The sequence below is a fragment of the Scyliorhinus torazame genome, chromosome 6 (genome assembly GCF_047496885.1).
Source record: "Scyliorhinus torazame isolate Kashiwa2021f chromosome 6, sScyTor2.1, whole genome shotgun sequence".
NCBI lineage: Eukaryota > Metazoa > Chordata > Chondrichthyes > Carcharhiniformes > Scyliorhinidae > Scyliorhinus > Scyliorhinus torazame.
In genome coordinates, this window is record NC_092712.1 from 282,180,062 (window position 1) to 282,204,474 (window position 24,413).

The 24,413-nt window shown below is 50.2% G+C and overlaps 1 protein-coding gene across 7 annotated transcripts in view; it reads left to right on the forward strand.

Annotated features, from left to right (window-relative positions):
- Positions 1-24,413, forward strand: part of LOC140425469 (uncharacterized protein C7orf57-like) — a 279,645-nt gene that overhangs the window by 199,457 nt on the left and 55,775 nt on the right. For all 7 annotated transcript variants that reach the window (XM_072509769.1, XM_072509775.1, XM_072509770.1 and 4 more), the window contains 2 exons: positions 13,411-13,508; positions 18,477-18,607. In XM_072509769.1, the coding sequence (XP_072365870.1) occupies positions 13,411-13,508; positions 18,477-18,607 (229 nt within the window). The remainder of the gene's footprint in view (positions 1-13,410; positions 13,509-18,476; positions 18,608-24,413) is intronic.

A 24,413-nucleotide genomic window follows, 5' to 3' on the forward strand; every position in this document is an offset into this window, starting at 1 on the left:
TTTCAGCTGCCATTCCAACTCCGATGCTTTTTCCCTCAATTTTTCCTAACCCCGGGCCTCAAGTCGTGGACTATTCTTTAGTCGTGGATCACAATATATATATATATATCTCTACCGCTGTATACATATATATACCATTGTCCATCAGACATCTGTTACTGGATCTTGGGCTGATGCCAACCCGGACATTTTCGTAAGAGGTGCATAGTAGGTCAACCGACTCTAAACGGCCGCAGACTGTAAGAAGGGCCTCTTACCTCGGCTCTGCTGGTCCCTTGCCTGATGCCTTGGTGTTTGGTGTTTGATTTCTTCCTTCTCGAACTCCTGGCTGGCTCGCCAAATTGTGGGGACCCTTATTTTTCTCTTTTAATAAGAATCGGTAGTCCGATTGGTGGCGGTTCAAAAATGAGACTTCACAATGTACAAAAGTCAAGCACATGGCAGAAGCATAAGCACAAAAGAAATCACTAAACACAAACAAACAGATAGATAATTTAAGAATTCAGAAACAAAGATCCTCGACCAGGAGGCCCTATTTTTAAGGGAATTCTTGGGTGGGATTCTCCGATCCCCCGCCGGGCCGGAGAATCGCCTGGGGGCGGCGTGAATCCCGCCCCCGCCAGCTGCTGAATTCTCCAGCGCCGGGGTTATTGCGGAGGCGGGCATTGCGCCGCGCCAGTCGGCGGCCGCTGGCAGCAGCCCCCCTGGCGATTCTCTGGCCCCCAATGGGCCGAGCGGCTGCCCGTTTTAGGCCGGTCCCACCGGTGTAAATTAGACCTGGTACTTACCGGCGGGACATGGCTCTGCGGGCGGCCTCCGGTGTCCTCGGGGGCGCGGGGGGAGCTGGCCCCGGGGGGTACCCCCACGGTGGCCTGGCCCACGATCGGGTCCACCGATCCGCAGGCGGGCCTGTGCTGTGGGGGCACTCTTTCCCTCTGCACTGGCTGCTGTGGACCTTTGCCATGGCTGGTGCGGAGACGAACCCCTCTGCGCATGTGCTGTGGTGACGCCAGCACACACTGGCGCTCCCGCGCATGCGCCAACTTGCGCTGGCCGGCGTAGGCCTTCGGCGCCAGTTGGCGCGGCGCCGGTTGGCACGGCGCCAACCCCGCCGGCGCCGGCCTAGGCCCTGAAGGTGTGGAGGATTCGGCACATTCCGGGCGGCCCAACGGCAGAGTAATTCACGTCACTCCTCGGCACCGGGAACGCCCGCCCCGCTGGGTAGGGGATAATCCTGCCCCTTATCTCTGATTTAACCCCTCATTTGTGTTGATTGGCTTCTAATTTTTAGCTGGGACCTCGCGGTCTGTTCGAAATAATGTCTGTTATTTAGGGGATAACTTATTAATCAAACATTGGACATTACTTTAGGTTGATTGATGCCTATCAAAACTAGCTTAGTGTTTGCATGCGCAGTCTTAGGAAAAATACTCTATCTGTTTCTCACGCTTTGCCACGTTTCATAGCTTGGCGAAGACCTAACTAAAATTGATTAGTTGATTACACAGGGAACACTCTGTTCTCAGTATTGAATATAATGGAATTCAGTGGTGAATTCATTATATGAGAAAATGACTGGGTTGCCACAGTCAAGATACTTTTAATATTTTGCTTATATAGGCTGCCACTCTCTTTGCTGCCATCTTGTTGGCTGGGATGATGTGTGTGGGGAGTGAAACGTGTATATGTGGCAGCAGCCTGTCAGCCTCCTGAGTGTAAATCTCAGACCCGGCGAATCGAGCTCATTGGAATCGATTGTTAACTGTAGCTGAATCGGTCCAGGTACGGCGCCAGTTTTGCTGTCGTGGAATGCCACGAATCCTGCGCTTGCATCAACACTTCGCCTAAGGAACGGAGAATTCCGCCGATCACCATTTTAATTTCCTTTGTGCTTGATTTTGGTGTGCCTTTGCCTCTCATCGTGCTCCTGCATGTGCTTCCCAGTGACTGCAGCATGAGAGGTGGAAGGTGGCTCCCTTTCAATTAAGGGCACTGCAGATGGTTTTGGAGACTGCCTTCAAACAGTTCTGGGCTTAGACATCCCAGCTGCAAACTGGATGAGTTTGACCTAGGCTGTAGCATTCTGGGTTGGCTGCCGAACAGCTGAGTAGCAAGGGTGAGGGCAGAAATGCCATTCTGATAGAATCCATGGAGCCACTGTCACTCTTCCAGGGTGGTGCCTCAGCAGTGCCATTGACCTGTTGGAGAACAGATCGATGGTCTCTTGTGATGCTTTGTAATCCCCTTTGAACAGCAATATCCAAAGCCATGATGATGATCTGACCTTCCACTGTGCACTCAGATATTTCATGGAATCTCTTTGTGCTGCAGTGTAAGCCATGCATTAACTATCAGATGCAGGATGTGAGTAGGTTTTCTCAGGTGTGCTGATGGAGCTGACCACAAGTTCCATGTTGGAAACAATGGGCTGCAAGCTTTGTGCCAAACCCTGTGACAAGTTGATACTAGACTCCTCCATGCACCAGGGCATAATGTGCAGGCTTTCTGCAAGCTGTTCACTGCATCAAGCAGTTAGTTATATATACCCATCAGCTCTCTTCTGTTGCCTAGCTGATGAAATCCCTATCTGACCCTTGTGCAATGAACTAGTGCATGATCAGGCCTTGTGGTAAGGTATCATATATGGTATTCATCACCTCCATCGTGGCTCCTATATACTTATACCTGTTTGCTCACAAAATGTAGGTTCTTCTTCTATCCTAACCTCTAATCTATGAATAGTGTCAACCTCTGTGCTGACAGTTGAAACACCTTCAATTCACCAAGAGGCAGAGAGAGCGAGTGAACATTAGACTTTATTAGTCATGAACTTGCCTAGCCAGAGTCGGTTGTACAGATGAATGCCACCCACAGGCGGCCGGTCTATATATGGCCCCGATGAGGACGGAGCCAGAGGCGGAGCCCGCCAGGGTTACAGTACAGTACCTGGAAGCAGCTCGTATTACCACTTCCAGGTCATAGGGGCAGCACGGTAGCATTGTGGATAGCACAATTGCTTCACAGCTCCAGGGTCCCAGATTCGATTCCGGCTTGGGTCACTGTGCGGAGTCTGCACATCCTCCCCGTGTGTGCGTGGGTTTCCTCCGGGTGCTCTGGTTTCCTCCCACAGTCCAAAGATGTGCAGGTTAGGTGGATTGGCCATGATAAATTGCCCTTAGTGTCCAAAATTGCCTTTAGTGTTGGGTGGGGTTACTGTGTTATGGGGATAAGGTGGAGGTGTTGGCCTTAGGTAGGGTGCTCTTTCCAAAAGCCGGTGCAGACTCGATGGGCCAAATGGCCTCCTTCTGCACTGTAAATTCTATGATAATCTATGATTAATCTAGGACAAAGGTTCGGCACAACATCGTGGGCTGAAGGGCCTGTTCTGTGCTGTATTTTTTTGAAAATAGTTCATAGGTCATAGTATCATGTATGCATTAGGTGAATACATTCACCACATTCACCCCCTGTTAAAAAATAAAGTCCAGCGGGGGTGACGTGGGGTCATTACATATTCAGTCTATCTGGAGGCCGGATCGTTCTCTTCAACCTCCTCAGTTCTGGCGGTGTGGCGGGCACGGTTGTTGCAGGTGGTGACTCCAGGGGCATTGTGTCTGAAGCTTGAGCCTCAGTCCAGCGTGTCGGAGACGGTTGGGGTGTGGGGGTAAGCAGGGGGGTGATGGGTGGCGGCAGTGTCGGCGTGGGACAATACAGGATACCCAGGGGAGTGTACGGGGCGCTGAGGGTGGCGGCGGGCATGCATAGCGTTGGTAGGGGAACCAGCTGGCTCAAGGACCCTTAGGGAGACCATATCTTGCAGTCCATCCTGGTGCGCGATGTAGGCGTACTGGGGGTTGGCGTGGAGCAGCTGGACCCTCTCGACCAGGGGGCCGGTCTTATGGCTTCTCATGTACCTCCGGAGAAGGACTGGTCCTGGAGTTGTCAGCCAAGATGGAAGCGAGACCACGGAGATGGACTTCCTGGGGAAGATAAACAAACGATCGTGAGGGGTCCCGTTCGTGGCTGTGGAGAGGAGTGATCTGATGGAGTGGAGGGCGTCGGGGAGGACCTCCTGCCAGCGGGGGATCGGGAGATTTCTAGACCTGAGGGCCAGAAGAACGGCCTTCCATACCGTCGCGTTCTCCCTCTCCACCTGCCCGTTTCCCTTTGGGTTAATGGCTCGTAGTCCTGCTTGAGGCGATGCCTTTCCTGAGCAGGTACTGACGTAGCTCATCGCTCATGAACGATGTACCCCAGTCGCTGTGGATGTAGGCAGGGAAACCGAACAGTGTGAAGATGCTGTGCAGTGCCTTTATTACAGTCGCCGAGGGGACAGCGAAGGGGAAGCGGGAGTACTCATCGATGACGGTGAGGAAGTATATATTCCGGTTGGTGGAGGGGAGGGGCCCTTTGAAGTCAATGCTTAGCGCTCAAGGGGCCGGGAGGCCTTTACCAGGCGGGCCTTGTCTGGCCGGTAGAAGTGCGGTTTGCACTCCACGCAGACTTGGCAGTCCCTGGTCATTGCCTTGACCTCCTCGGTGGAGAAGGGCAGATTGCGGGCCTTAATGAAGTACGTAAGCCGGGAGACCCCCGGGTGACAGAGGTCATTGTGGATAGCCCGAAGTCGGTTATCTTGTGTGCTGGCGCATGTGCCGCGGGACAGGGCATCTGGGGGCTCGTTGAGCTTCCCAGGACGATATTTGATATCGTAATTGTAGGTGGAGAGTTCGATCCTCCACCTCAAGATTTTGTCATTTTTTACTTTGCCCCGTTGTGCGTTGTCAAGCATGAAGGCGACCGACCGCTGGTCGGTGACGAGGGTGAACCTCCTACCGGCTTGGTAGTGCCTCCAGTGCCGCATGGGTTCCACTATGGCTTGTGCTTCCTTCTTGACCGAGGGGTGTCGGATTCCGGAAGCGTGGAGGGTCCTAGAGAAGAATGTTACTGGCCTGCCCGCCTGGTTGAGTGTGGCGGCCAGTGCGACGTCTGACGCATCACTCTCTACCTGAAAGGGGATGGACTCGTCCACCGCGTGCATTGCGGCCTTGGTGATGTCGGCCTTGATGCGGCTGCAGGCCGAGTGGGCCTCATCCGTCAGGGGAAAATTGGTGGTTTGAATAAGTGGGCGGGCTTTATCCGCATAGTTGGGGACCCACTGGGCGTAGTATGAGAACAGCCCCAGGCATCGTTTTAGTGCCTTGAGGCTGTGGGGAGGGGGGAGTTCTGTGAGGTAGCGCATACAGTCGGGATCGGGCCCTAGGACTCCATTCTCTATGACGTAGCCGAGGATGGCCAGTCGGGTAGTGCGGAAGATGCATTTTTCTTTGTTGTATGTAGGGTTGAGGGATTGGGAGTCCTGGAGGAACCTCTGAAGGTTGGCATCATGGTCCTGCTGATCATGGCCGCAGATGTCACATTGTCCAAGAACGGGTATGTAGTCCGCAAACCGTACTGGTCCACCATTCGGTCCATCGTTCTCTGAAAGACCGAGACCCCGTTAGTGACTCCGAAGGGGACTCTGAGGCAGTGGAAGAGTCGACCATCTGCTTCAAAGGCAGTGTAACGGTGCTCTTCCGGGCGGATTGGGAGCTGGTGGTAGGCCCACTTCAGATCGACCGTTGAGAACACACAGTACTGTGCGATCTGATTGACCATCTCTGCTATGCGGGGGATGGGGTACGCATCCAGTTGCGTGAACCGGTTAATTGTCTGGCAGTAGTCCACAACCATCCGATTCTTTTCCCCGGTCCGGACGACCACCACTTGCACTCTCCAGGGGCTGTTGCTGGCCTCGATGATTCCTTCACTCAACAGTCGCTGGACCTCCGACTTGATAAACGTCATGTCTAGCGAACTGTACCGCCTGCTCCTGGTGGCGATGGGCTTACAGTCAGGAGTGAGGTTCGCAAAGAGTGAAGGGGGGAAACCTTGAGGGTCGCGAGGCTGCACACCGTGAGTGGGGGCAAGGATCCGCCAAACTGTAAGGTCAGGCTTCGGTGATTATATCTAATCTATGAATAGTGTCAACCTCTGAGCTGACAGTCTTTTAGCTGGTGATTGAAAATTAAAATCAAGTGATAGTGTCTCTTCATTTTCATTGTCTTTTTCCTTTTCCTCCTCTGACTGGGGAAGTTCCAGTTCTTGGGATATTTCAAATGAAAAAGGAACAAGGGTTTGGTTGTGTTGAAGGAGAGGAGAAAATAAGAAGTGGTTACTTCCGACAGCTGCAGCTCAGTCAGAGGAAATTGTGAAATGAGGGAGAAATGGTAAAAGTGAATGAGATTTAAGCATCCCTCAACATCTCTGTCAGTGGCCATGGCATCTGGGGTACCTCTCCCTTGATGGTCAGCACTGTGTTCTCCATCTGGGTTAAAAGATTCAGTGGTGTTTGTCATCCTGCAGTTCTTTCCTGCTGTCTCCTGTTAAAGTGCTATCTTAAGTGCTAACTGAACCATGGATAAGGCTAGTGTTTCAGTTGGTATGATATGCCATTTGAAATTGAACTCACTCAACTTGTGCCAGATCATTAAACTTCCTTCTCTGCATCCATGTTCTTAATGCAGTAGTTCTTGCATTGGACTACAGTGCTATTTCTTCCTACTACCTGAGCATAACTCGAGAATAACTTCTGCCCATCTGTGGATAAAGCATTACTGTTTTTCTTTCCACACCTTGCACGATAACATCTAGATCTATGTTCCAGTATTTGCATTATCTACGCTTTCTCCTGCTACTTTATCCTTGGTTTAATGTACAAATAAAATAGACAGTTTGTATCTACATTATGGATTCACTCTCAGAATTGTATCATATTATCTGTAAACCTTTTATTCAATAAAAGGAAGTTCGGGACTTCCTGCGGCGTGATATGAGGGGAAGACGCGCACAAGGTGGTTCCCGCCGGAAACCTGAACTTTCTACATTTTTTCCTGCCGCCACTGGTCTTTGACTTACCGAAAAGCCCTGAAATTATCCGGATAGAGTTCCCTCATCTTTGTGATGCTCACGAGAGGCAAAGCCGGAATAAAATCGGTCCTAATTTTGACGACAGACTCAGACTCTGAAGCCTCCCACGGTTCAACTAGAGGTAAGATGGCTACGACAGCTTCTTCTCCAGCCATTCCACTAACAGCCAAAGTGGTCAGCAAAACGCTTGGTGGTTGAACTTGAAAAATACTGACAAAGCTTGACTACGGATCTTAAAAGATCAATCGAGGAGGCATTGGACCCTGTTCGTTCAATTCTCGAGATCACCAATTCGACCGTCCAAGCACAGGGAGCCATACTCAAGGCAAAATGTTCATGTTTACCGGAGGGGATCGAAGGTCGCATGCCTCCTCAGTATTTCTCAGACCTGTTCCATCCCCCAGAATTAGACCAGGCACATTGTTCACTTCAACCCAAACCTCACTCTGGAGATCCTCCTCATGCTGTAATCGCTATATTTCACAACTTTAAGGGCGGATCAGTGGCACAGTGTTTAGCACTAATACCTACGGCGTGAGGACCCAGGTTCGATCCCGGCCCCGGGTCACTGTCTGTGTGGAGTTTGCACAGTCTCCAGAAAGATTTCTAAGTGTTGTAGCGAGCGGGTACTTGCCGCGAGCTTCCCGGCGCTCGGCCTAGCAAGGCCCATGACGCTATTCAACATTAATTGGTCTGCGTAACGAGGCCCCACAGGCTTCTCGCTGTAAATGAAGGCTCGCCAGCTGATTCGCCGGCCCCACGCTTGCCAGCCCCTGCTAACAAGGTCGAGCAGCACTTAAGCAGCACTTGCTCAGACAACCCTAGCCAGCTCGCAACAATGGCATCCAGGAGACCGACCCCAGGATTCAGAGATTCAGACCTAGAGAGGCTCCTAGACGCATCGGAGGCCAGGAGAGCTGTCGTGTACCCCCGAGTGTCCTGGAGGGTAGCCACACGGCAGCCAGTGCTGCCTGGGATGAGATGGTGGTGGCTGTAAGTTCTGGGAATGTGTCCAGGAAGACTGGCCTCCAGTGCCGGAAAAAGGTCAACGACCTACACCGGTCAGCATGAGTAAGTAGACACCAAACCCCATGCCCCCGCCGAGACCCTTCCGTCCCCACGCAAGCATCCATCCCTCTCAACGCGCCATGCGACCCCCAACCCTCCCTTCAAGACCCAAACCTCCTTTCACCCTCCCCCCACTCTTCCTTCAACCCCAACCCTTCCTTCACACCGCCATTCACCACCACCACCACCACCACTGTGAACTATGTATGTGGCTAACAATGCCCTGTTTCTCCTCAGGAAAAGCTCTCCCAGAATCACCAGGTGAGGGCCCAGACTACTGGTGGGGTGCCATATTTAAGAATCCTCACCTCCTCCGAGGAGCGTGCTCTGGAGGTGACTGTATGGCCGAGGACAGGGCGCTCACCCACGGGGAGATTGGCGGATGTTGCAGAGGTGAGGAACCATCAGGCTCCACCCGGGGGTCCTGTCAAACGTGAGTTATTGCCTTACTGATTGTCCCATCCCTCCCACTGACGACATGTTCATTCTCCCGCAGTTTCTCCAGTTGATGTTGCTGGCCCATTCCGGGTGGCCCCTCTCCCGCGTCCTACTTCGGAGGGGAGCTCCGACGAAGACACGATCGAGACGTCACAGCTGTCATCCCCACCCTCCGCCAACGTAGATACACGCACCTCGGTGGGAAATGTCAGTGGTCAAGCAACTGGGACACAGCCTAGTGAGCACCACACAGCTGCAGATGTTCATTAGGTGAAGGCAAGAACGCCCAAACAAGACAACAGTCGGAGGTCTGCTGGATCCCAGAACTCAGCTGGGTCCCAGCCAGATGCTGAGCCTGTGCAAGAGGCATTGCCGGAGCTGAAGGAAATGGTAGGGAGCGGCCAGGACATTCAGTGGGAGATGCCAGCGACACTCCAGCAGATCCATGGCCGATTGGAAGAGTCCCAGAGGCTACAGGCGCAGGAGATGTTGCCGACAATGCTTGGCCCCGAGGCCAATACTGCTAGGGTGGCGACCGCAGTGAAGAGCCTGGTACAGGTCGTTGGCACCATTAGTGAAGGTGTCCAAGACGTCGCGCAGTCAGTGACGGCCATGGCCGAGGGTCTCGACAGAAGGTCCGCCTCGCTGGAGGATGTTGCCCAGTACCAGGGAGACCTTGTTGAGGTTTTAGTGACATATCCCACTTTCAAATGGGAATGGCATGGCTGAGGCGCTGCGGAGCTTGTCCCAGTCGCAGGTGGGCATTGCCGAGGCGCTGTGAAGCTTGTCACAGTCACTAAGGAACATCGCTGAGGGCATCGACACGATGGTGCAGAGCATGGGGAGATGCAGAGCTGGCAGAGCCAGATGATTCAGGGGCAGCCGGGGCTTGAACCTGCTGCCCCTCCAGCCCAAGGTGAATCCCAGGGCCCTCTAGGCACCGAGCTGGTGCAAACCTGGACCCATCCCATGGAGTAGCGGCGTGGCCACCAGCTCTCCCGAGTTCCATCCCACTAATGAGGCCGCTTCTCACAATCAGCACGTTGTACAGGGCGGCATAGATTTGCATGTGCCGCAGACAACTGTGCCGAGGCACAAGAGGACTCCCGCCAGGGCATCAAAGGCCACGGGACGAGGTAAACAGCTGGCTGCCTTGCCCTCTAATGTGCATCCTGGGGACACTCCTAGACACAGCGGTAGAGCTAAGAAACCAAATCACATCGAGGATCACTGAGGGCACCAGAGGGAGGGGGATATATAGGGCTGAGGGCGTGGGGGTGGAGGGGGGAGTGGAGGGCGTCGGGGTGGAGGGGTGTGGGTGGGGTGGCGGGTGGGGGGGGCAGCACCATCGAGAGAGTGGGGAATTTTAAAAGCCAATAAACACCCTTGTTTACAACCAGTATGAATCCTCTGTCACTTTCTTCCGCAGCACGGGCGACCTCCGAACGTGGCCCATCTCTCCAGGAATCCTCCCTCCCCCCGGGCACACTGCGTGCAGGTGATGGGGGTCAGACTATGGCATAGATTGAGGAACACTGGCGCTCAGCTCTTTGCGGGTTATCATCACCCCTCTTCCCTTGACAGTGACCTGCTGACGGTGCCGACACAGTCCCAACACCCTGGAGTGATGTAACACATACCCTGGGAGGGGGTGGGGGGGGGGGGGGGGTGTGTGTGCAGGGTGGGTAAGGTAGAGATGACAGACCAGGCCATCTGGACCCTCGCTGCTGCCGCCAGTCCTGCTGCCTCCAGCTGGTCCTCCGGTTCCTTCCTGCGCTCGTCTTCCAGCCCCTGCTGGTCTGGCGGCGCCATATCATCCTCGTTCTTCTCCTCCTCCTCCTTCTCAGAGGTGGCCATATGTTCCTCATCACCAACCTCCATTGCGTCACCCCGCTGCTTTGTGAGGTTGTGAAGGACAGAGCAGACCACCACAAAGCAGGAGACCTTCCAGGTGGTGTACTGGAATGCACCACCGGATCGACCGAGGCGCAGGCCTGCAACGTAGGCGGGTCAGACGGGGGCCGGGACGATAGTGTCCACGAGGGGTTCGTCGGGCCCACGGGTAACGCGCTAAGGTTCTGGTAGGCCACCCCTAGCGAGGTAGCTAGCTTTACCGTGTCCCGCAGGTCGGAGGTCCCGTTTCGAGTAGACGCTGCCTGATATAGTTCGAGCAGACCCCCGCCACGTAGGTGTCCAGGATCTGTGAGTTCATAGGCTCCTCTGCCATCACATCTCGATAGCTGCAGTTCCTCGCGAGTAGAGTCAGGGTTTCCAGATACTCGTCCAGCGATTCTCCAGCGCGTTGACGGCGAGTAGTGAGGAGGTGTCTAGCGAACACCTCGTTTACGGGCTTCACAAAGTGCGCCTTGAGGTTTGCGACCGCTTCCTCGTACGTGGCCGCTTTCTCAATCATTACCGAGATTCGATGGCTCACCCGAGCGTGTAGGAGTCGCAGTTTGAGGGTCTCCGAGGGAGCCGTTGTGGAGGAGTCAATGAAGGCCTCGAAGCATCAAAGCCAATGTTCAAATATTTCCTTGGCTTCGGACGCGCGGGCGTCGAGTTCGAGCCTGTCTGGCTTTAGAGCGACTTCCATAGTGCTGTCGACGACTAATAAATTGATATACCTTCAATTCACCAAGAGGCCAAGAGAGCGAGTGAATATGTAATGACCCCACGTCACTCCCGCTGTGTTGACGTGATGTGTACACCTAGGAATTTGAAGCTGTTAACCGTCTCCACCTATGCATGCTGGTAAGGCCTCTGGCCCTTATGGCTTTCCGTTCGGTTTTTATAAGAAATTCTCGGAACAACTTACACATTTCCCATTCGATATGTTCAATGGTTCCTTATTCCATGGTTCATCGCCTCCAACCCTTACTCAAGCCTCAATTTCCTTGCTCCTTAAGAAGGACCAAGTGTGGTTCATACCGACCCATCTTGCTCTTAAATGCAAAAATTAAGCTGCTTGCTAAGGTTCTGGCGCTCCAGTTGGAACCTTGCCTTCCAAGCATAAATTCAGAGGACCAATCAGGCTTTGTAAAGGACCGTCAGTTATCAGCTAATATACCTTTTGAATGTCATACTTTCTCCCTCTCTTGCATTGATAGTATCTTTAGATGCAGAGAAAGCATATGACAGGGTATATTTGTTTGAGATTCTTGCAAGATTTGGATTTGACCAAATATTTTTCTCATAGATCCATTTGTTATATAATATCCCTACTGCCAGTGTTCACACGAATACTTGATATTCAGAGTATTTCCCCTTAAATAGGGGCTGCCTACTCTCTCCACTTTTATTCACCCTGGCAACAGAGCCGCTCTCATAACTTGAGAGTTTCCGATCAATGGAGGGGTACTAATTGGAACGGGGTGGAACATCTCTTTATGCAGATGACCTACTTTTCTATATTACAGACCCAATTCCCTCCATCAGTGGCATTATGAAGATACTTAATATTTTTTGGCTCCTTCTCTGGCTATAAATTAAATCTCGGTAAAACTGAATGTTTTCCGGTCAATCTTTCTGGGAGACGAGCTCATTTAGGCATGTTATCCTTTCACCTCTCCAGGACAAGTTTTCATGACTTAGGGGTCAGGGTCGCCCACAAGTGGGCCTCACTCAAAATTGAATTATTCCAGCCTGATCAATAATGATAGAACTGACCTTCTGAGATGGAACAATCTCTCAGAATCCCTGTCGGGGTTCAAACAATAAAAATTAACATACTCCCTATATTTTCTTTTTCTTTCAAAGCCTCCCCATTTTTCTGTCCAAATCCTTTTTTATCAAGGTTAATAAATTGATATCTGCCTTTATTTTGGCAGGCAAGATCCCAGAATCCACAGCATTCTATTCCGGTGGGAAAGATAAACGGGGGCTTGGCCTTCCCAAGCGTATTCTTTATTACTGGGTCACCAATATCCAAAAAACGTTACTGTGGATCAGCGATCCTGGGTCAATCTGGTGCCGAATGGAGGTTCGGTCTTGCACTACATCCACACTCCTATCCATAGTTACTGCACCATTGCCCTTCTCCCACTAGATTTTACTCGAATTCGGTGGTGATCTTCTCTCTTGGTATCCGGAAATAATTCTGACAACAATTTAAACTCCTGTCCTTGTCTTCACTGGCCCCTAGCAATAATAACCACAGTTGAGTCTAATTCAGTTCAAAGTGCTACATAGGACACACTTGACCAAGGCAATGATGAGTGAGTTTTTCCTGAATGTTGCAACAGTTGTGACCACTGTTCACTTGCCCGCATAGAGCACACACATATGTTTTGGTCTTGCCCCAGACTCGCCAACTTCTGGGCTTCCTTTTTGAACACTATGTCCAATATTCTCTGATTATATTTACAGCCATGCCCGCTGGTAGCCATATTTGGGGTATCGGATTCTCCAGCAATTCACTCTGGGGTAGAGGCGGACATTATTGCCTTTGCCTCATTAAAACCACGGAGGTGGATACTGCTCGGTTGGGGGTCTCCCACTCCACCTAGTGCCTCTGTCTGGTTAGGGGACTTAATGTCCTTTTTGCATCTGGAGAAAATTAAATTTACCATCGGGGTTCTGTTCAGAGATTCTACCTGAGAATGCAACAGTTCACAATCTCCAAGATTTTCTATCAGCATGGAAGATTATGAGACTGCAATTAGACAGATATTTCAATTCCTAATAAGTACTCCTAACTTGAAAAGTTCTGCTTCAGGAGTGCTTACAATGTTTGGGCCGCTCACCTCAGTTTTAAATGTCTTTCAAATGCATTACAATACGTGACTGGCCTTGTTGATTAGTTTTACACTGATTGAATATTTTCAGTCAACTGCAAGTAATCATCCCTAAATCATTTTCCTTTGTCAACATTGCTAAGAACTGTACTAATACACTGTAGGCTACTTGAAACAAAAACTGTGTGTACTTTGTACATTATAGCTGAAGTTGCCAGAAATTGCAGACAAGAAGCAAAAAGACAAAGCGTTCACTAAGAAAACAGCACAAGAGGACAACTTGGAGAACAAATTTCCATCCATGTAAGTTGCAATTTATCAAACTTGGAAGGATGTTTTTCAAGCAGGATCTAAAATTTTTTGTTTTTAATTAATGCCATTTTGTTAGTTAGAAAATGCTTCAGTTTCAGTGTTATATCCAATATTTCCTTAAGTAATTTGTTTTTAATATTAGCTTTCATTTATAGAGCATGGCCGGCAATGGATACTGGTCAGGAAATGAAAAATGAAATGAAAAATGAAAATCGCTTATTGTCACAAGTAGGCTGCAAATGAAGTTACTGTGAAAAGCCCCTGGTCACCACATTCCGGCGCCTGTACGGGGGCTAGGCATGTGGCAAGTTCATGGGGTGAAAGAAATATGAGGCTGGATTCTCCGCTCCCTGACGCCAAAATTGCATTCGGCAACGAGGCGGAGAATCCGTTTTGACGCCAAAATCAGGAGCACCGCTGGTTTTTGAATTCTCCGCCCCTGTAAAACGGCGTATTCTCGGAGTACGCCGTGCCAATTATCCACGGCAACAGGCCATTGCCTGAGGCCCACCCCGCGATGCTTCGTCCCCGACCGGCCGAGTTCCCGACGGCGTGGGACTCACACGGTCTCACCCATTCGGGAACCTCGCATGGCGGCTGCGGACTCAATCCGCGGCGCCACAGTCGGTGGAGGGCCGATCCGCGGGCAGGGGTGGGCTTCATTTGGGGCTGGGGGCACTGTGGACGGGTGGTCCGTGGCGCGGGAGCGGCTGAAGGGGGACACTACTTTAGCAGTCCAGGTCCGCGGGCTGAGTCCCCCATGGAGCATAGCACGGCCGCTGTAGGCCGCCGCCGTGCACATGTGCGACCTCGCAACCGGAGGTGCTGAGGACTGTATCGGCAGCTAGAGCTGCGAGCTCTACGCTGCCTGCCTGCTAACCCCCAGCAAAACAGGGAATCGGTGGCCATTTTACGCCAGTTTTCCTGATGTAAAAGACCACTGTTTTCACACCGACGTGGGGACTTAGTCTCCAAAACCCATGACCTTCAGGCCAAAATAGAACCGGCCTCCTTTATTACATTGCCTGAAGTTGCATCTCCAACTCTTCAGTATCAAAAGGAAGAGTGCCGCCCATATGTCTCCACCATACTATAATGACAACTCATCCACAACTCTGCTGCCTCTCTCCTAACTCATAACAATCGCCATTCATCCAACAACCCTGTGCTCACTGACATATATTAATATATATTGACAGGGGCTGGTTTAGCACACTGGGCTAAATCGCTGGCTTTTAAAGCAGACCAAGGCAGGCCAGCAGCACGGTTCAATTCCCGTACCAGCCTCCCCGAACAGGCGCCGGAATGTGACGACTAGGGGCTTTTCACAGTAACTTCATTGAAGCCTACTTGTGACAATAAGCGATTTTCATTTTCATATCCTGTCTGACAATGCCTCGATTTTTAAATTCTTATCATTGTTTCCAACTCTTTCCATGGCATTTCCCCTCCCATTGCTGTAACCGCCTCCCGACAACCCTCCGGGTTCTTTGCTCTCCTCCTTTGGTCTTTTGTGCTTTCCTGATTTTAATTGTCGCACTATTGGCAACGGTACCTTCAGCTGCCTCGGACTTAAGTTTTGGATTCCTCTGCCAAACCTCTCTACTTCTCTCTCCTCATTTAAACCAGTCTTTTAAAATCTACCTTTGTCCAAGCTTGGAGATGGAGGACAGGAACTGGTCTGCACCAGCAGAGTGGTGAACAGAGCATCAGGAACAGTGCAGTGATATAGCAGAAAGTCTTTGTTGCCCTCCAGAAAGTCTCTGGAAAACTGAGAACCACCTTGTGCATTAGCAATCGGGTTGATGCGGAAGTGATTTCCTGCTGGCGTGACGCAAGATAGGAGAGCCTGATATTCAAAAGACACAGGTTAGGTGGATTGGCAATGCTAAGTTGACCGTTGGTATAAAAGGTTTGGTGAGGTTACGGGGTTATGGGGACAAGTGGGGGCAATGGACTAGGCTAGGGTGCTCTTTCGGATTGTCGGTGCAGACTTGTTAGGCCAAATGGTCTCCTGCACTGTAGGTATTCTATAATTCTATGATTTTATGATAAAATATTATGACATATAATATGAAAAACAAATTACTTAATGAGCATTCATGAGATGCAATTTAATGCAAGTGGCATTCATGCCAACTGCCGCGTGACTACTGACCTGTTATTTACTCGCCATTGGGAGAGCTGCAATGTGATTTTACGCCGGCAGGTTTATGACTTTTTGGCACTTGCCAGATTCTCTTTAGCCACTTCCACCATACCCCTCGGCAGGTTGAAAGAATTCCGCCTGAGAATTCGAAGATTTAATCTGGCTGAAGGAGTGGTGTGCGAGGCAGGGGTTTCGTTTAATCTGATCAATGTCTTGGCAAATTAACTAACTAGGACACTAGACAGGGTTTTAAATAAATAAAGGAGACGTGGGTGGGAGGATTTGGGAGAGGGAAAATCCCGAAGCAACAAGGGAACTGTCAAGGTATTAGAGAAATGCAGCGTTTTGGGTAAAAGTAACCAGAGGGGGACAGGATGACATCGATAGTCATAATGGTAATAGGGAATTAATGACTTACGTTCTGAGATAACCAGTAAACACGTCAAAGCTAAAAAAGGCACCGGGCTGGTTCTCAGATTTTGAGGCTATGCCCTCACGTCGTCGTGGGAACGGTGCCCTTTTATGACCGGAAATTTGGTGCAAAACGGCCACCGATGCTCCATTTGGTGGGGGCTATCAGGCAGACGGCGTAGAGCACTCAGCTCTAGATGTCGATACGGCTGGAGAATTGCCGGGTCCGTGGCCGCGCATGCACCGGCCGCGCGGACCCGGCCTGTCAAATAGAGCCCCCCTTTTGGCCGGCTTACGACCCCCGTACCACCCCCCAACAGTGCCCCAGCCCCTGCCAAAGTCCCCCCTGCTCGCAGATCAGCCCTCCCCCGACTGTGGCAGCGCTGGACTGAGTCCGCAGCCGCCACGCTGAGTTCCCAACAAATAACAGCATGAGAGACCCACGCCGTCGGGAACTCGGCCGGTAGGGAGCGGAACATCGGGGGAGGGCCTCAGACAACATATTAGGACCCAAAAAACTCTCTGCAGGTGTGGGTTCCACAGGGTCAAAGGAGGGCAATTTGCACAGAATTCCAGGTAGCTGTCAGACATGCCCTCATAGTTGGTCTGTGAATGTTACTAGGTGCAGGAACAAAACTTGTCTCTGTAGAAGAGAATTTCGTGTGCGGATTAGTTGCCTGCTTAAGGGTATTCATTTTAACTAGCTGCTTGACTATATTTCATGAGAATAGACATTTGGCAAAGCATGATGGATATTTAGCCTTATTTCAATCAATAGTTCTGTATGAAATAGTCAGAAGGTCATGCAAAGTAAACAATGTACAGCTGCACATTGTTTTGCTGACAACATAATTTTTAGTTGCTTAGGTAAGGGACAGCTCATTTCCCAAAGTTTATTATTAAAACATGGCTCCGGCTGCTTTGTTTTCTGATCTCTCTCTCTAATCTAAAGCCTTGCCTTTGTCCCAGATACTGTTTACTGCACGATATAAATATGTGCTTTTAGCTCTGTCAGGCAGGGCATTTTGGAATGACTTGTGTCTTTCCAGCCCTCCACGAATTTGTGTTTAATTAAAAAACCTTTAGCAAAAACTCGAAGTACTGACTTATAATTTCCTCAACAGTCTCTCACTCACCCTCCCCCGAGGTCAGAATTTAGGATGAAATGTTACTGGAACAGCAACCTTGAAATTTCAGGTTCCACCATAAGCTACTACACCTTTCATAGGGGCAATCCTCTTAAACAAGGAAAATCACATAATTCACTATTCATTACTTTAATTTTAATGGACAGAGAGTTGTAGGAATTGCATGCCTGCATTCCTGATGAGTGCTGGCACCATGCGACCTCCAAGTGAGAGCACAATTTCTCAAAGGCTTGTGATAAGATAAAACCCAACAGATAGAAAAATTACTTGAAAACAAAAACATCCTGGCGCACAGTAATAAGAACATAAGAACTAGGAACAGGAGTAGGCCATCTGGCCCCTCGAGCCTGCTCCGCCATTTAATGAGATCATGGCTGATCTTTGTGGACTCGGCTCCACTCTCCGGCCCGTACACCATATCCCCGAATCCCTTTATTCTTTAGAAAGGCATCTATCTTTTTCTTAAAAACGTTTAAAGAAGGAGCCTCAACTGCTTCACTGGGCAAGGAATTCCAGAGATTCACAACCCTTTGGGTGAAGAAGTTCCTCCTACACTCCGTCCTAAATCTACCTCCCCTTATTTTGAGGCTATGCCCCCTAGTTCTGCTTTCCCCGACCAGTGGAAACAACCTGCCCGCATCTATCCTATCTATTCCCTTCATAATTTTATATGTCTCAATAAGATCCCCCCGCATCCTTCTAAACTCCAATGAGTACAGTCCCAGTCTACTCAACCTCTCGTCATAATCTAATCCCCTCAACCCTGGGATCAACCTAGTGAATCTCCTCTGCACTCCCTCCAGTGCCAATATGGCCTTTCTCAGGTAAGGAGACCAAAACTGAACACAATACTCCAGATGCAGCCTCACCAACACCCTATACAATTGCAGCATAACCTCACTAGTCTTGAACTCCATCCCTCTAGCAATGAAAGACAAAACTCGATTAGCCTTCTTAATCACCTGTTGCACCTGCACACCAACTTTTTGCGACTCGTGCACCAGCACACCCAGGTCCCTCTGCACAGCAGCATGTTTTAACATCTTACCGTTTAAATAATAATCCATTCTGCTGTTATTCCTCCCAAAATGGATAGCCTCACACTTGGCAACATTGAATTCCATCTGCCAGACCCTAGCCCATTCACCTAACCTATCCAAATCCTTCTGCAGACTTCCGGTATCCTCTGCACTTTTTGCTTTACCACTCATCTTAGTGTCGTCTGTAATGGTAACTACCCCTTTCCTTTAGGCCTTTACCGAAAAAGAATGAACCTATAAACTTTACCAAATTAATTGCGAATGGGTACGCTGAAGACTGGATCCAGCAGCGAAAGGAGTGGAAGAAGATTCAACCGAATGTAAAGATGAAAGAGCCTGGAGGTAATGCTTTTCAGATGTGTTAGTGTTTCTATCATGTTATGGTAAGAGATAATTTTACACTCAATCATTACAAAGAGAGGCAGAGACTGAAGGCCAAATGCCTTCCTATTCTGGTTTACTTGCAGTTTCCTATTGTCAGGTAATAAAATGACCCTGGCTGGGACCTGAAGGCAGAGCAAGAATAATATGCAGGCAAAGAAGAACAACTAAATGCATCTGTACTAAAATTGATATCTCACAGAAAACTGAAATATAGAGTTAAGGTAACCCTTTATAGAAATGGAAAAGATCATCAGTAGGAAGTCAATCCTTGACACTAGTGGATTTCATGTAGACCAGTTCACAACTATCAATTAGGCATGCATAATGTCATCATTTCAGGATGAGTTGCTCTATCCATCTGTAAAATTACAAAATTGTGTCTACTGGCATTCTCCCATAAAGTTATGCTCACTGCATCCTTAAGAATTGTATGTGTAAACCAGACCTCCATGCTTATGCCAGGAGCACTCAATCGGCTGTAAAAGGACTTCTCCATTCAATATCAATTGGGAAAGATTGCATACAATAGCGTAGCACAGCTTCACATGTTTCTTCAATCTGTGGAATTTGTCGTGTTAGGTACACTCATCTAACACTGGCTGCAACTGGATGCAGCTTAGATCAAAAAGATACTCCAGACCTTGAAGTTAGTTCAATCAGGCTTATTGAACTAATAGCACAGTTAGCACAGTTCTCTGTGAGTTTGACTCTCTGCTAACTTAAGTGTGGTTACTCTGTCTGATTGAACCAAACTAGCTCTTAGCCACGTGGTGGAGCTGTGAGATTGTAACAACTCTCTCTAGATGTTCATCAGTGGAAAGAGGCGGAGTGTCCGTGCCTCGTGTCTTTTATAGTCAGATCCCACCCCTGAGTGTCCTGCCTGCTTATTGGTCATGTCCTGTTCTCTGTGTCCATTAGCTGCTTGTCTATGCCTGCCTTTATATCATTATGTGTGTGGCTGCATATCATGACATCTCCCCTTTTTAAAAAAATGCTTGGATGACATATGTGAACGTATTTACAAGAATAGGCCAATATTAACATATATACATGCAGTGGATGTGAACATATGTACATGTGAAACCAGCTGTCTAATGCGAGAACACAGAACAAAGCAACAGAACAAATGTTCATAAGTCCAGTCTCTGTGGCTTGCGTCTGATCCTGGTCGACCGCCGGAGAGGTGGTGGTGGGGACGACAGCGCCTTGATGGGTGGGATTGAAGCCTGACTGGTGGCCTCATGAGTCGAGGAATCAGGAGGTGGCAAAACAACAGAAGGAAACAGAAGAATGTGGTTGCGGGCAGGCAACTTTGCGCAATGCCCGTCTGTTTCGTTGCACAACAGAACCATCAGCCAGACGCACAACATACAAGCGGGGGGCAGCCAGTCGAACAATGACAGCTGGAGCTGACCAGCCTCCATCAGGGATTTTGACCCGAACAGTGTCTGACGGGGATAACACGGGCAAATCAGTGGCATGAGCATCAGAGCCCTGTTTTTGCCGGTCTCGGAGTTGCTGCACCTTCTGCAGCACCGAGAGGTGATCCGGGTTGGGTAAGTGTATGGCTGGAAGTGTCGTTCGCAGGTCCCTGTTCATCAGGAGTTGAGCCGGCGACATGCCAGTGGACAGTGGGATCACCCGGTACACAAGCAGCGCAAGGTGAATGTCAGACGCAGTACCCGTGGCCTTGCAGATGAGCTGCTTCACTATGTGCACCCCTTTCTCAACTTTTCCGTTTGACTGCGGATAGTGTTGGCTGGAAGTGACGTGTTTGAACTGATACGACTGGGCAAACAGACCGTTCACGGCTGCTGAAGCACGGGCCATTGTCACTCATGACAGTGAGTGAGATACTGTAGCCATCTGGGATGGCCACGTCCCGATTACAAAATGGACACTTTGCAAAGAATGCAGGGAAAATTGGACAATACCGAGAAAGCAAGCAGGTGCAAGGTTTGTCCGTTGATTGGAGCTATAGCTCCCAGACAAGACCGAGACTGCAGAACCATCTACATACTAATGAGCCATCCCCGGGAACAAAAGGGTAACATTTAGGTAAACAATGCTAAGACAGACACCCCGGCGCCAGAGGAGCCTAAAACAAAGCAGACCAACGGCCACCTAGGACACGCCCAGCAATCAGGGAACCCATCCCTCTATTGGAGGAAAATCGATAAAAACGATTGGGAAACGGCCCAATTAATTGGGGCCAGGTTCAACCCGCCCAAAAGAGCAGGAAGCCCTTTCGAGTATAAAAAGGACTCCCCAAGAGAGAATTGCTCTCTTGGCATTGGCTCTCAGCGAGGAAAGACCTGCCAAAGCTACTCCAGACCAATTAAGTTCCAAGTCAATGCACGCTACGAGATAAACGCTCCTAGTTGCTATCCTGTAAACGGCTCAACCCAGCAGCCTCAGAACCGAGCAACTGCCATTGTTCCTCTGACTGACTGGGCATCCGAAGCTAAGTATTAGCTTTTAGTAGTAGTGATAGTTTAGATTGTAGAGTTTTATGCATGAGTATATTTGACTGTGTGTAAATAAATGAGCATTGATTTTGAACTTACTAACTGGTGTATCGAGTCTTTGATCAGTATTCGATTTTGAACCTTGTGGCAGTATCGAAAGATACCTGGCTACTCTTGAGCAAACGTAATTAAACAGAGCCAAATTAAGAGAGAACACAATTAGCAACAATACCATGCCTGGAGAAAGTCTCCTTACAGGCCGTGATGACGGTCCGAGATGTGAGGTCTGAGAGCTTCACGACTTCAGGGTAATTGGAAGAATAATCAATGATTAACACGTAATCACGACCATTTGCATGAAAGAGGTCGATGCCAACCTTGGACCACGGGGAGGTTTCGATTTCATGCTGCTGAAGTGTCTCCTTACTCTGCGCTGGCTGGAAGCGTTGACAGGTCGCACAGTTAAGGCCCATGTTCGCGATGTCCTGGCTAATCCCAGGCCAGTAGACAACCTGCCTGGCTCTGCGTCTGCATTTTTCCACTCCCAAGTGGCCCTCATGGATTTGACGGAGCACCAAGCTCTGTAGACTGCGTAGAATTACAGTCCAGTCCAATTTGAGGAGGATACCATCAACCACCGTCAGGTCGTCCTTTACATTGAAAAGTTGAGGGCACTGCCCTTTTTGCCAGCCATTGGCTAGGTGTTGCATAACACGCTGCAAGAGGTGGTCTTTGGCTGTCTCCTCACGGATACGAATCACCTTCTCATCAGATGCCGGGAGGGTGCTAACATACAGCTGCACCTGTGACTCAACCTGTGACTCAATGTGCCGGATGACGTTCAGTGGTTCACTAGGCACGGTGATGGAGTGGGGCAGTGTATCGGCAATGATGAGCTCCTTGCCAGGCGTGTAGACCAGGTCAAAGTCGTACCTTCTGAGTTTGAGGAGGATGCGCTGCAACCGAGGCGTCATGTCATTAAGGTCCTTGTGGATAATGTGGACCAAGGGCCTGTGATCCGTCTCGACTGTGAATGTTGGCAGGCCGTAGACATAGTCGTGAAACTTGAGAATGCCAGAGAGGAGGCCGAGGCATTCCTTCTCTATTTGTGCATACATTTGTTCGGTGGGCGTCATTGTCCATGATGCGTAGGCAACCGGTGCCCAGGATGCGGTGTCATCGCGTTGCAGCAGGACCACACCGATGCCATCCTGGCTCGCATCTGTCGAGATTTTCGTTTCGCTGTCTGAGTCGAAAAATGCCAATACGGGTGCAGTGGTGAGCTTGGCTTTCAGCTCCAACCACTCTGCCTGATGGGCCGCCTTCCACTCGAAGACAGTGGACTTCTTCACTAGGTTTCGTAGGGCCGTGGTGTGTGAGGCCATGTTTAGGATGAACTTGCCCAGAAAAGTGACCATGCCCAGGAAGCGCAATACCGCCTTCTTGTCTTCCGGGACCTTCATGGCTGCGATGGCCTTGACCTTGTCTGTGTCGGGGCACATGCCCTGCTGAGAGATCTGGTCTCCTAGGAACTTGCGTGTCGCCATGCCAAAGCAACATTTGGCCCTGTTCAGCTTCAGGCCATTGGCATGGACACAGCGGAATACCTGCTGGAGACGGGAAACATGCTCCTCAGGGATTGTGGACCATATGATGATGTCGTCCACGTATACACGAATGCGTTCGATGCCCTCCATCATCTGCTCCATGATGCGATGAAATATCTCCGATGCCGAGACAATGCCGAACGGCATACGGTTATAGCAGTACCTGCCAAACGGTGTGTTGAAGGTACATTGCCTTCTGCTGGACTTATCCAGTTGGATTTGCCAGAATCCATGTGACGCATCTAACTTTGTGAAAAACCTTGCATGTGCCATCTCACTGGTGAGTTCCTCCCGCTTCGTGATGGGGTAGTGTTCACACATTATATTCCGGTTGAGATCCTTGGGATCAATGCAGATGCGCAGGTTTCCAGAGAGTTTTTTAACACACGCCATCGAGCTGACGCAGTCAGTTGGTTCGGTTACCTTGGAAATGATCCCCTGCTGCTGCCACTCCTTGAGCTGTTCTTTCAGGCGCTCCTTCAGCGGAGCCGGGACCCGGCGTGGTGCATGGACCACTGGCTTGGCATCAGGTTGCATTAGGATCTTGTACTGATATGGCAAAGTGCCCATCCCGTCAAACACATCTGGATACTGAACGAGGATGTCGTCAATGCCAGCTTGAAGATCCACGTTAGAGGATGTCGTTGAATAAACCTGCTGCACCAGGTTTAGCTTTTTGCAGGCATGCGCGCCCAGTAGGGATGCCCTATCCGCTTGACAATTTCAAACCTTAGCCGTGCATGGGTGCTCCGGTTGGAGACGAGTAGATGGCAGGACCCCAGTGCCGTGATCGCATTACCGTTATAGTCCAGGAGCTGGCAGGCTGCTGGAAGGACCTTGGGATCTTCTTGATGTGTTTGAAGTCTGCCTGTGAGAGGAGGTTGGCAGAAGCACCTGTGTCCAGCTTGAACTGGATGGAGCAGCAGTTGACCTGCATCACCGCAGGCCATTCGTCCTCCGAATCCACAGCGAGAATGGACTGAACGCGAGATGAGTTAGGTGTGGCATGTTCATGTGTGGTACTGATGCCCACTCGGTAGGTGGACTCCAGGCATTCGTTCTCTGGATCCGTTGTACTGCCAGGATCAGAGTCCTGTAATCGTCGTTGCATATTCTGGACGCGCCGTCGTCGGAATTGGGAGCGCTGGCCTCTGACTGGTGGTGCAGACCTACATAAGGCTGCATAGTGTCCAGGCTTCCCGCAGTTTAAACATCGCCTGCCTCTTGCAGGGCAGTGTCCCTTTAAGTGAGTGTTGCCGCAGTTCGGGCACGTCATGACGTCGGCGTCGTGACGCGGTGTACACCGTCGCACATGCGCAGTGTGGGTGTCGGCTGCTTCATTATCCCGTTCGCATCGCGCATGCGTGGGGCTCCGGGAAAAGCGCGCAAGATGGCCGCTGTCTTCAATGCTGAGGCGCTGCATCCGGGAGATGGCCTGCACACTCTCTGCCTTGTGGGTGGCAAGTTTCTCATTGTCAGCCGATTTGTACTGGGAATACCGATTTTTTGCGTGCTCATGCACTGTACATGTTTCAATCGCGACTGGCAGGGTCATATACTTGATTTTTAAGGGCTGCTCTCTCAGAGGATCAGAGTGAACTTCAAACACGATTTGGTCTCTGATCATGGAGTCAGCAATATCACCAAAGTTGCAGGACAGCGCTAGCAGGCGGAGGTTAGTTTACAAGG